The 13,305-nt window shown below is 39.6% G+C and overlaps 1 protein-coding gene across 1 annotated transcript in view; it reads left to right on the top strand.

Moving 5' to 3' along the window:
* The window catches only part of ARMC4 (armadillo repeat containing 4), a 136,113-nt gene extending 123,235 nt beyond the window's left edge, over positions 1 to 12,878 (top strand). Inside the window, exon 18 of the mRNA XM_025041257.1 lies at positions 12,427 to 12,878. Coding sequence (XP_024897025.1) covers positions 12,427 to 12,540 — 114 coding nt within the window. The 3' untranslated portion in view covers positions 12,541 to 12,878. The remainder of the gene's footprint in view (positions 1 to 12,426) is intronic.
* Positions 12,879 to 13,305: the final 427 nt, after the last annotated feature.

The raw sequence follows: 13,305 nt of genomic DNA, 5'->3' as shown, positions 1-13,305 counted from the left end.
CATCAAGAAATAAATTTCAGGAATGAAGAAGTGAGGAGACCAAAGATTAGCTCTCCTCTCATTCTGAAGACAAGTGGGGTTTTTTTTTGTTGTTTTTTGTTTGTTTTTTGTTTTTGTATATCACGAAACGGGAGACGATATCGTGAAGGGTCTCTGTGGGAAACAAGAAGGAACAGGTCGAGTTCCGTGACCCTGTGCCCTACTTTCTCTTCAGATGTTTCATTTTATCTTACATGTGTATGTTTGTGCATACGTGAATTCCATAGAAAAAAGTTAAAGTCTTGTTTTGGGGGAAGAAAAGGAAAAAGTTATCCACTGCAGGAAAAAAACGTAAAAAGAAAAAATCATGGGCCTAGATACTGTACTTTGGACCAGCCTTGCTCTTCTGAACAGATAACTTGGCAAAAATCATGTGAGTTGAGCTTTGAAATGAACTCGGTCTTTGTCAGAAGTGGAAGGAGAATCATTCTGCTCTAAAATTCATTCAGTTTCTTTCATCGAAATTTGAAGTTCTTATACAAATGACCTTAAGAAGCATCATTTTATATAATTTCAACAAAAAGAAAAAAACCTAAAATTAATCTCTAGTTATTTATTTAAAAATCTTTCAGGAGATTATCAGGTTTTTTTTTTTTTTCAGAGTGGGCAGAAACATTTTATGAAATTTTACAGTAATATTTTTTAGGTTTCAGTAGAAAAGGTCTTGGATGTTAGACATAAGTTTTTAAAAGAGAAATTAAGAAAGCACAATCACATTTTGACTTATTCCTTCCAAAAAATTATATGAGAGAAGGAAAACATTTCCCAGATGGGTAGCAAATGGTGAGACAGACTTTTAAGGTGCACTTGACACCAACAGGGCACACCGAAAGGACGGACAGGAGAGGCCTTGAGAATGAGGTTAAGTCAACCGGAGTTTAAGAAAAGCAGTTATTAGGCCAAAAGAATCTTTCCCTGAAGGTTATTTCCCAAGAAATTAGTCATTTATTTTCATCTTATGAGCTTAGTTCCAATTTAGTAGGAACAGAGAAAGCTATTTCTCTGACACTGAAGAAGAAAAATTGTGTCTCTTCTCTCCAGCCTCGTGCTTTATTTTTTCCATATTAATCTACTTTTAAAAGCTGAAAAGAAATCAAAATAAAATTGGGAAAGTAGTTTAACTAAAGGTTTTTTTTTTTTTTCCTTTTCAATTTCTTCTGGATATCTTTCCATTTTTACTCCTATGGGAATGAATTCTGTATTCAATAAGGTATTTTAAATATTAACATGTCCTTGGTTTTGAATTCCTCCTAATAATGTGCCAATTTTGAGAGATAAGTATAAATGGAAACAATAAAACATTAAAATGTAGACCGATTCTAATATGGAGGAAAATGGTGGAAATTATTATCTATTTTAATATATCCATATTTAGATAATTCTTGGCCTGGACTTATTCTTATATAAACTATCTAAAATTTTTTCTTCTCTTGGTAAGATTTAATTTTTATAATTTTATATCACATTTTATAAATTCTTAGCATTTCCAAGACCAAAGTTGCAAACCAAAACAAAATCCTTCCATGAACAACTTCTTTATATAATTAAGGTAATTGTCTTCTAATAAACAGTGCACATCTTTTATTGTTTTAAAATATTTCTATGTTTAATTATTAAATATAAATGTATATCAGTATTCAGTAAGGCTATTGCTTTCATGAACTCGCCTTCAATATTAAAAAGAAAATTGAGGTTATAGGCAGAAAATGCCTCAACTTTCTGTTCCACACCTGTAAACATATTTGTAGCTACATTCAGTGTAAACATCTCCTGGCTATTCCCACCCACTGTACTAGTAATTCCTTTTTGTATCCGCCAGAAGCTGGAAATTCTGACATTGGCTAAACCCTTGAACTTCTGCATATAGCATCTTAATCTCTTTTTTCCTACTTGCTCATTTCCTAATGCCCTATCACTCGACAGCATATCAGAGGAGTGGCATTTACTGAAGATCCTCACTGCCCTCTCCTGATTCTTCAGCCTGCTACTATTGGCTTTTACCTTAAAAAATTCACAGATCGCTCTACCTCTAACCTAGAGGTTACTAACGTTTAGGATTTCCGAAAGTCCAAATCCAAGGAGCTCTTTTCAGTCCTCAAGTTATTTAATCTCTCCAAGGCATATTATAATGCTAACCTCACCTTTTCCTTAAAACATCACCCTTTGTGATGCTGCAGGCTTCTGATCCTCTTCCCAGGCCTTTGATGACTCATCTCCTTGCAGGCCTTACTTCATTCTGGCCAGTCCACTTGTTATAGCTTGTTAAGTCACATAAGTTATGTATGTTCAGTGAAAAAAAATAGAAGCTAAAGATGAACAGAAAGGGAAATACCAACTGAAGCCTGTTGAGAAAGACCCCCGTGAACCCTTTTAGGGAACTAGAACATTATGCCTGGGTCGCTGGGGAGCCATTGACATATTTTGCGAAGGCGAGTCAGTTGGTCCTATTCACCTTTCCGAAGTTACTCTGGTTTGAGAATAGATGGGAATGGGGATGGCAGATGAGTTGGGCAACAATTCAGAAAGAGATAATGGGGGCTTCAAGCTAAGGTCATTAGCCCTGGAAATGGAGAGAAGTTGGTGGATGCAAGAAATATTTGGAAGGTAAAAACTATAGAACTTGGTGACTTTTTGGATGTGAAGAATGAGAAAGAGAGAAGGGAGAAGACAGCTAAATGTCTGGGATGGACGACTGGATTTAAGGATAATAGGTGTCTGTTTGTGAAGGAAAAGGAGAATTCATGGGGACATTTTGTCTCCAAACATCTTGGAAGATCCAAAGTGGAGATGTATGTATCTTGAAGGCCATGTTCAGGAACTGGCGATAATGGATGACATTTCTGAGGGTATATAGAGAAAAGAAAAAACTGAGAAGGATGAAGGACATGCTAGGTTATCTTGAAGGTCAAAGAGAGAGGATTCCACAAAATAAGCAATTAGAATATTAAAGGGAAATATCCAAACAAATCAGGGCAGTGCTATGTTAAAGCAGTCAGGAGAAGAGATTATTTTAAGCACAAGAGCATGACCAGTGGGACAGGTGTTATGAAATTATGACAAGAACCGAAAATGCCCACTGGATTCATACCAAAGTGATTCCCGAGAACCTTGAAAAAGAGGTAAGAAAATGGAGGCAGCAAACGGAGGCCACTCTGAAAAAGTTTAGCTGAGACTAGAAAGTAGAGATGATAGCTGGGAGGGGAGGTCAAGGACATTTGCATGGTTTTCCCTTTTGTCTGTTTGTTTTGTTTTTGTTCCGAGACAGCTGACTTGAGTGTGTTTAAATGCTGATTTTCAAGAGCAGAAAGAGAGTGGAGCCTGGTAGAGGTCTGGGGTTTCAGTTTGCAATATTGGCATGACAGAAGACTGGTAGAGAGACAAGAGAGAAACTCAGTCATTGTAAAGCAGTTGACTGGTAAACCATAGAGTGTAGGCCCAGAGCAGGGAGGCTGTAAAGATAAGTACCTCCTCTGTTCCTGATCTCAATCTGTCTCTTTAGAACCTGGAATTTATTTCTTCTTTTTAATTGAGCTATAACTGACATATAACATTGTATTGGTTTCAGGTATAGAACATAATGATTATATATATATAGTGATGTGATCACCACAGTAAGTCTGGTTAACATCCTGGAATTTCTCAGAGAGGGCGATTAGAGGCAGAGATGAAACAGTTGCTGGTATTAATAAGATCCAGCTGTAGCCATGAGAATCGTTGACTAGTTAATGTGGAGCAGAGGTGAAGATCGACGGGATTGAGGAGGGCAGGGTCTGAGGCTAGAGGAGAGGTTATTGTTTGGGTCAAACTGGTTTTTGTTGTTTTTGATTTTGATAGGAGATGCCATTTTAAGTCACAATTTTATTTACATTACAAAAAAATATATTCATTGCTCGGACGTTACCGAGGGCTGCCATTCCTCTTATTGTGTAGAAAATATTAACTGCTTTCCATGCCCTAGGCAAAGTCTGAATGCGGGGAGCAGGGTGTGTCTATACATCCCCACAGCCATCGCCAGCTTCTGATCATTTGCTTCAGGTTATGTATTCTATCGCTCTTTTAGGCATGTTGCTCCTATCTTACATGGAGCTGATCTAAATTTGGAATTCAATGTGTTTTTCTTGCCCTCCCACTAATTTCTACCCCCATGAAAACTCAATCAAACCAAACCAAACCAAGAACACTCTTAAAAGGTCCTTGTGGAAAAAAAAAATCAAAGGTTTGGAGTGATGGAAAGGAACATACATTGCAGCCATGCCAGCAATTTTCAGGTCACGTATTACATATGTCAGGGCTTTAAAAGTCTCATGGTGATTCTGAACTAGGCTTTTATTTTCCCAGCAGGTCACTTAGCTGTCTTGTCACTCCTCTGCCTTTTCTCCTTAGAAAGAAGGAAAGATTCTCCTAAATTCCTAATCTGTGTGATTTAATTTTCTCCAGGCTGTACCTTCTATGTCAGCTCCAGATCTTCTCACATATCAAAAACTTGACCTAATCATTAAATTCAGACAAGAGATGATAGTGGCTCAGATCACAGCAATGGAAGCCATGAAAAGAGGTCAGATTCTTCGTACATTATGAAGGTAGAGCCAACAGGTTTTGTTCACTGCTTAGATAAGGGCTGTGGGAGAAAGAAGTCTTTCTGCAAAGTTTTTGGTCCAATAACTGGAGAAATGAGTTGACCTTAGCTGAGATGGGGAACCTGTGGCAAGGCAGGTTTTGCACGGGAGGATCAGTTCAGCTTGGTCTACGTGAAATTCGTGGTGGGTTTTTATGTCCACGTGGAGATGTCCAGCAGGCAGTTAAAGGTTCAGCATTCAGGTCAGTGCTAGAAACATTTTGGAGGAGTCACAATTAAGTCTTCTCTGCTCGTTCCGTGTATACAGGAAGTCCTTCCTTAACAGTGTTGATAGGTTCTGCGACTTTAAGTGAATCGGCATAACAAAACCAGGCTAATTGATATAAACAAGAGTTAAGTTGCTATGGCATCTCATCCACCTCATAACAAAATGATGTAATTCAAAGACCTGCTGGACTTGGTTTTATCTGCACTACGTATTAATGGAGGTCCTGACTATTTCCTAGGTCGTTTTCTATTTCCTAGGTCGTTTTACCCCACAGAAATGTACTTGGACTTACTGCTAAGAACCAGAGGAAAGCCATAGTGAAAGGCAAAGCAGAAAACACACAGCTGTCTGTTCCTTCTACTCTATTTCTATAGGACCTGCAGTACCCAGTGCACAGTGCTGTGACTGCTGTGAGCCCTGCCTCTCCAGGCTCACTCGTTTCTCCAGAAGGGCCTCTTAGAACCTATCACAGAAGCCGAACTGGACAGGGGCTCAGAGATGGTCCTGCCGAGCTTCCTCTCGGGGCCTCTTGCCATTCCTTATACAGTGGTGTTCACCCACATGACTCCCAGCCCCCAATGGCGGTAGCAACCTGACTTCTTCATGGGAGCGTCAATCACTCCAGCCAATACTGGACACATTTTGGCACTCGTCACTTGTTACTAGCATCAGGTTGAGTGTACAGTGCCTGAAGTGTGTTTTCTGCTGGAGTAATAATGGCTAACAACTAGAAAGCAATTACTGTGGGCCAGGCCTCATTCTGAGAACTTTACAATTACAATAATTGAAGAACAACTTGAAACCATCCAAATGATACCATGAGCTTCGGCCTGGGGCCCACAGAGACTTTCTGCTTCCTTTTCCTCTAGAGTCCAGAGCAGAGTCCCATAATCTCCTGATCCAGCCAGTAATCAAATCATTCTCCACTTCTAGCCTTCTTTAAAAGAAGGTTGTTGGGGCTTTCTTTATTATTACATATTCTATTTCTACTACTCAGTACTCTAGACCAACAGTCCCCAACCTTTTTGGCACCAGGGACCAGTGCTCCTATGAGAATCTAAGGCCTGATGATCTGAGGTGGAGCTGAGGTGATGATGCTGGTGCTGAGGAGCAGCTGCAGATACAGATGAAGCTTTGCTCCCTCACCCGCCACTCACCTCCTGCTGTGTGACCCGGTTCCTAACAGGCCACGTACTGGTACCAGTCGCGGCCTGGGGGTTGAGGACCCCTGTTCTAGACCCAAAACTCCAATCTGTGTGTGTGTTTGTGTATCCGTGTGGGCCTGTGTGTCTCTTTGGATACAAAGGCCCTCTGGTAGAAGGCTCATGAAAAGACGACATGGAAGAAAGACCAGAGGACAAAATTACTCAAGTATGAGCAAAACATCTGCACAAGAAGGGCGCGTGATCGAACAAGGAGGACCCCCTTTCAAGCACTGTGAACGTGGATCTTGGATCACGTGCACATGGCAGACACGCCTGTCAAGGAAAGGCAGACAGACATCACCAAAAGACAAACCCCTTAATTCACTTCGCTGACCAAACGATCAAAGGCTTTGCCCCAGCCAGCAAATGTAAAATGTGTTCTGAGGCCCAAGGCTCTGGTGAGCTGTCATGTGAAACGAATTACCAAGGCTCAAAGTCAGGATGTGAAAGAAACCGCCGCGGAGTCCCCACTGCCACAGCGGCAGAGCCCAGCCGCTGTGGACAGCCAGGCAGCCACTGCGCGGGGCAGACACAGTTCAAGTGCATTCCTCGTTACTGGGCTGTGCATCAGTGCTCCAGCCACACCACAGGGCCTTGTAAACGGGAAAACAGCAAACAGTTTCACAGTTCACATCAGCTCCGGGAATGCAAGATCTTTCTGGAAAACCCTCTAAGCTCTCTGTGCACACAGGTATTTCAGAGCTCATCCGGCTCTAATTAAAACTCATATTTCCAGCCTGCATTCACCCAAACAATGTCGAGTCAAACCACAAGAAAATCTGTTATCACTCAAATTGGTACATATTTTTCATTCAACTGAAATCTTACATAAAATCATGAACTGTTAGATATAAAAGTAAAAATCGAATGCAGACAGCCATCCCCATGCTACCTGGTCTCACCTTCGGAGGATGTCAGTCATAGGTCACAGCTGCTACTGAGGGCATTCGCCTTAAGATCAAAGCCTTTGACACTGAAGGAAGTATTGGTGTCAGCCCAATCCACAAACCACGCTTTGTGCCCCTCCCATGTCCTCGTTTACGCCAACCTTGTAAAAAGTTATGTCTTTGAATGATGTTTTAAAGTGCCCTATGCAATTAAGTTTTAAAGCAAGGGGACTAGAGTTCCTTCAGTGTATATATGAAACTCCCAATAAATTTAAAGTCCTTGGGTGCGCTTGGGGGAGGGGAGGATTTAAAAAAGAAAAGTTTTTGAAAGAAACAAATACTTCAAAAAGGTAAACCTGAGGTGTTTTTCCCCTTTATAATATTAAACATGTTTTTGTAGTTGGAAAAAGTCTACAGATCAAAAAGCGTATACCAAAAAAAAATGTGTACCGATTCTGTAATCACTTGTACCCAATTTGCATCTCACTTTCCTAAAAAAAGTACTCCTCTTAAGTAATTATTGCAAAGTATTACAAACCACCTTCATCTTGCCCCGTGTGTTAGTGATTTGAAAACATGTGCTGCTCTTTACTTTCTGTTAGCTGCCCATCAAATGCAGAATTCTGTACTAAGTTTCTGTTATGTGGATGTTTATATTTGTTTTAAAGCATTCTTCTGAGAGCTCTAGTTTGCTTGTGAAGCTCTTAAGGAGAACAAAAGCATATATTCCTTAGCCTAATTCTAAACCAAGTTGCATATTACATAGTACATGTTATTCAGATGGTAGTTTGGGAAAGTAGCACATCCTTACTGAATTTGAAAAGCAAGCATTAGCTACCTAGCCTGTGGGTATGTAACAAAGCAATGAGTAACATTCATTGACAACAAAATAAAATTCAGGAAAAACCATACATTCAAACAGCAGCATCACCAAAGAGGATCCCAGAAGTGCTTCTCAAATATCAAGCCATTCATACCCTGGGCACACAAAAAATTCTATACCCTTGATTGAAAATATTCCTGGCTAGGGAAAATGGGCAGAGCAGGATAAATTAACCAGTAAAGAATAAATCATAGTGCCTGGCATATAGTAAGCTTGGTAGCTAATAAAATCATTTCACGTTGTGCAAACATTATGTAACCTGTGGGCCTGATGCCAATGAGTCACTCGAGGTACATTTAAGGAAGCAACTCTCACTGCTCACCACATGTACATTCTGTACCCTACTCTTCTCTTTTTATCTATTTTTTTAAAATTCCCCCTTGCCTATACATCAGGGCTTTAAAATACTGGACTGCTGGGCTCTACTGGTCAAGTTTGTAGTCTATAAACATTCTTCGACCACCTTTTGGGATATGGAATGAAGCCTCGTGGTTAATGCAAGAAACTTAGGCAAAACTGATTTCCCGAAGAGTAGTAGTCCTCTTAATGCATTCAGGACTAGAAGTTAGTCAGGTAACAGAAAAAGTCATTTACAGAGGAGAGTCATCAAAAGGGTCCTGCATTGCTTCATCATTGTATTCTAATATCAAGCATGTGAATGCACAGTAGATGCTCCCTTTGGCAACATTTATCTAGCTGACTCCTGGAATAGCCAACATGCCACAGGCTGTCTGTGAAACACTGAGATGCCAACAGCATGCCAAACGCTATGACTAGTACATTTCACACTCACAGTTCATTGGTTTATGTAACATGGAATTATGTAACTGGCATCGAGGATTTGGGAGTAAATGAAACTCACTCTTGGAAAACCAGAGGGGAACACAAAACGACCACCAGGTCTGGGGCAGTATGAGCAAAATGCAGGTTCAGTTGGGGCAAGCCTCAGACCAAGGGCTGCTTCTCAAGGCAGCTGCACGAGGTGGCAGTGGCAACAGCTGATGCCAAGTGAAGCCTGGGTCATTGGTACCCACAGAGGTCAACCAGAGATGAGGTGGGATCTGGAGAGAGCAATAACAGAGGCTAGACTGACCTCAGAACCAAAATTCCTACTCCTCATTCCTCCCAAACTAACTGGGGCTGGGCTCCAGGCAATAAATGCCAGAACCAGCGTTCAGAACTGGCAAAATAAACCATGAAAATGAACACCATTTATGGAGCACTTACTTTGTACTGGGCACTGAATTTATGTGATTCAAATGCATAACTTATATGAAGCCAAGCTACATCATGGTTCAGTCATGAAATGCAGAGACACAAAAGCCTGGCACCCAAGTAACAATTAAAAGTAATTTTAATCCTAGTTACACTCTCTCTTGAAAATAGAGAGCAAAATCATGCACTGTTAAACGTCTTTAAAATTCTCCACCAATGGGAGGGAATGTTTTTATAGAGAAAACCCGGAGACACAATGTGGAAATTATTTGATTGGCTGTAGCTTAAATAGCTGCTCTATTTAGGAAAACCTAGTTGGCTGTTGGTGAGTGGTTGTCCTTACATTTCATTTCCTCAGATTCACATGTATTGACTGTAGTTGAGATTTTGGTTTGCTTATATAGCCTAACAAGGCATTTCATCTAATGGCCTCCTTGTTCAATTACATTAACAATGCAAAACTCACAAGGCATGCGCTCCACCAAATGGCCTTGTTTCCCTTACTCAGAAGAGAACATTTATTTCTCTTGAATCTCAGAAAACTAATTATCTCATTCTCTTTTGTTTCTCTAGAATTTTGCCCCTAGTTGATGAACTTTGCAATTTAGGAAATTGCTATGGATGTAGTATGAATGATTGATTATCGGGGGGCAAGAGAGGGGACAAGGACAGAAGGAAGCCAACCTGGAGCGAATGGAATTTAAGACTGGAAACAGTGAATCCAGATAACTCTTTAAAGAAATTTGACAATGAAGGGAAGAAAATGTGTCAAAGTGGTGGGGTTTTGCGGGGAGGAGGTGTTGTTTTTTTTAAGACATGGAGACATGCTTTTAAATGATGATGAGAAGAAATCAGCAGAAGGGAGAGGTTAAAGATAAAGTAAGAAGAGAAGGAGTATATGGTGGTAAAATGTCCTCATGAGAAGGAGACTGGGTGGAGAATACCAGTGGAGCCGTGGGCCTTGGATAGAAGAGAGACATCATTGTAACTGGATGGAAGGAGAAAAAGGTGTGCGCAGATGCAGGTAGGTTTGCAGATCGGGTTAGAATTGTTCCTGTCTAATGGCTTCTATCAGGTTTATGAAGGTTATCTGCTGAGACTGGGGGATGTAAGAAAGAGTTTGAGATTGGAGAAGAATAAAGAAGATTTGAGATAGCATTGAAAAGAGTGAGGAAGTGAACTAATTAGAGAGAGTCATGTTTGGGTAGTGATGAGATTCAGTTGAGGTTAGATTTATAGTGTGGATTCATTTGCCTTGTTGTATACATATTGCCTCCAGCAGCGCTCAATTATTGGTGACTGCAAGGGAAAGACAGAGTTGGTTATGGTTTTCCTGGATACATGTCACAGGAGGTTTAAGAAACTGGTAAAGAATGATTGAAAAGATATACTGTGGGTGGAATCTTAACTGGTTGTAGAGAAAGTGAAGGCAAGAGATGGTTGAAGAAAAAGTATATAGGCCAATGGACTAGAGGTCATGATGAGAATCAATAAGTTCCATGGGAGAAGAAATTGTGGTCCAAGTATTTGGAGGTCGGACTATTGAGAGTGAGGAAAAATAAGGAGCAGGGTGTGCCCCTGGAAGTGGGGGCCAAAGTGTGCTGAAGACCATTGATGATGAGGTCAGGGAACCGAGGCCAGACTTCTTTCCATACCCCAATTTGATCGAGATTTTCTCATATCCAACCTTCTAAATGTTTTTTATATAAATTTATTTATTTATTTTAATTGGTTTCAAGTACACAGTACATTGGTTAGACATTTATGTAGTTTATAAAACGATCCCCCTAATTGCTCCTTCTCTCCTCTGGTTTTCCTCCTAGCCAATGTATTAATGCTGACTGCATTCCCTATGCCGTGCTCCCCATTCCCATGACCATCTATCAACTACTAATTTGTACTTCTTTAACCCTTCACCCCATCTAAATGTTTTACACGTGCCTTTTTTTTTTTTCTCTAAATCATTGATCCACCTGGAATCGATGTTTATGTATAACAGGAGATTACCATTTTCATTGTCTTCTGTTTGGATAAACAACTGTCCTCCAGCTATTAGTTGAATAGTTTAGACCCTAAATATTCCTTGAATTCATTCCTTCCACGCCTTTCCTAGTTTCTGCTTTATTCAATCCTTATCACCCCTCGCCTGAAGTATTGCAGAACCCTTCTGTCTCTTCTCCCTACCATTCATATTCTATAAGTTGCCATAAAAGTTATCTTTCTAAAATACAAATGACCTTGTCACTATCCTGATTAAAGTGCTTAAGTAACTTCTCTTTATTACCTGAAGAATAAAAGCTGTACTCCTAATCCTGCCATATTTAAGCTGTTTCACAGAATTTCCGTAGTATTTTAGTATTTCTTTGCTTATTAAGTCATCCTCATTTTCTGACATTATCCACATTTGTACTCGAATGCTGCTGTATAGATAGTATACAATTCAAATTAAACTTTTAAATATCGAAACTACTGATTAGATTCATAATTGATAGATTTTAAAAGCTCTAATTCATTTCTTTAAAATTTACTGGGCATCTACTATGTATTAGGCCCTATATGGTACTATAAGTTTCAGAATTTACAATCTAAAGAATACATTAATCAAATGTCTGTGAAAAAGGAAGATTTTTAAGTGTAGCAACAAACATTTGAATAAAATGCTGTGAGTTCTGATGGAGAAATGACATTCTGTTTGATGGAAGTCAGTAAGGGCTTTGTGGAAAAGTTAGCTGGGACGTGAAAGATGGTTAAAATTTAGAAAGTTAGAGAAGGGGATGGAAGGGCACTCCAGGTAGAGGGATGGCGTCAATCAAGGCAAAAGAAGTGGAGAAGTGTGACCTTGAAGACAGACGAATGGCTCAAAGGTAAGCTGAGTCAGAGCACGAAAATCCTTTAAGAACGGGTTAATAGACTGGGCTCTAGTTAGTTAGTGTTTGGAGTCAATAACAGTCTCTGTTAAGGGACTGATGCAATTAGGTTGTGACATGATCAGGTGGATTGGAATGTAGAGAGAGTCAATCTGAGAGCTTGCACTCGTAGTCAGGTAGTCCATGGCATGCTGTCGGCTTGTCCTGGGAGGTGCAAAAGCCACAGAGAATGCAAGAGAAATTTGAAAGCAGAATCCACAACAATTAGATGACCAAAGGAAGGTAAGAATTTCATGGGAAATTCCTACATCTGATTAAACGCAATTTATATTTGTATTTTCCCAAATGAAATTTCTTGTACTTATTTTTTGGTGACTTTGAAAAATATTTAATATTTAAAATTATTTTCCAAGCTTAACTTTACATCTTTAGATTAACTATTTTATCCTCATTCCCCTTCTTCTCCTCTTCATTTATGTGTGACAGCTTCTACTGGATATGGTTGGGTCCCCTGATCAGGATCTCCAGGAAGCTGCAGCTGGTTGCATATCCAACATCCGAAGGCTGGCTCTTGCAACTGAAAAGGCAAGATACACTTGAAATTTGAACAGACATTACAAGCTACCAAATTTTACATGACACGGAACATGTCACTCCCATGGCCAGGAAGCCAAAATTAGGGAACATTTATTAGCAAATCCTTGACAGGCAAATGTCTGAATGAAAATGCACAGATGAAAAAGGCAGAGAATGCTGTTCATTCAAAAAATTGCATGGGTATTTTTGTTCTATTTAATGTTGTTTTAGGGATATGCCATGTGATGAAATGGAAAACCAATAAATTTGAAGTAATTTTCCAGGAATTTGAGAATATAAGTATACAGTACATATGTATATTTCAGTGATGCTTTTGTATTTGTGATGATTTTAATAAAAGATATGGCCTTCCCGGTATGCAGTTTTACAGTGAATGACTGTCTTTAGCATTCTCTTTCTGTTAAACCTATTTAACGGTCCTGTCATTATGGTTTTGTCTGTTTGATCACTTGCAACCCACAGGAGAGTTCTGAGGAGATGTGCTGATTTCACAAACTGTTATTAAATAGAATTTAGATTTAAGCAGCTGGACTTGAGAGATCATCCCGAGGTCATTCCAACTTTCTCCTATATACTATCGAACATCTGAGAAGATAATGCATAACTGTCACTGTACCAGATCATGCAAATCACAAAAACATAAGCAATGTGTGAGTTTTTTTTTACTTTTGGACTTACAAAGCACAAACAATGATATGTTTTATTTCCCTCACAGGATTCACCAACACTTTTATTGAAAGAATGAACTTATGTTGATGTCAGGATAAT

The sequence above is a fragment of the Pteropus alecto genome, unplaced genomic scaffold (genome assembly GCF_000325575.1).
Source record: "Pteropus alecto unplaced genomic scaffold, ASM32557v1 scaffold269, whole genome shotgun sequence".
In the NCBI taxonomy this organism is placed as follows: domain Eukaryota; kingdom Metazoa; phylum Chordata; class Mammalia; order Chiroptera; family Pteropodidae; genus Pteropus; species Pteropus alecto.
Note: the sequence above shows the minus strand (reverse complement) of the source record. Positions and strands in the feature narration are given on the sequence as shown.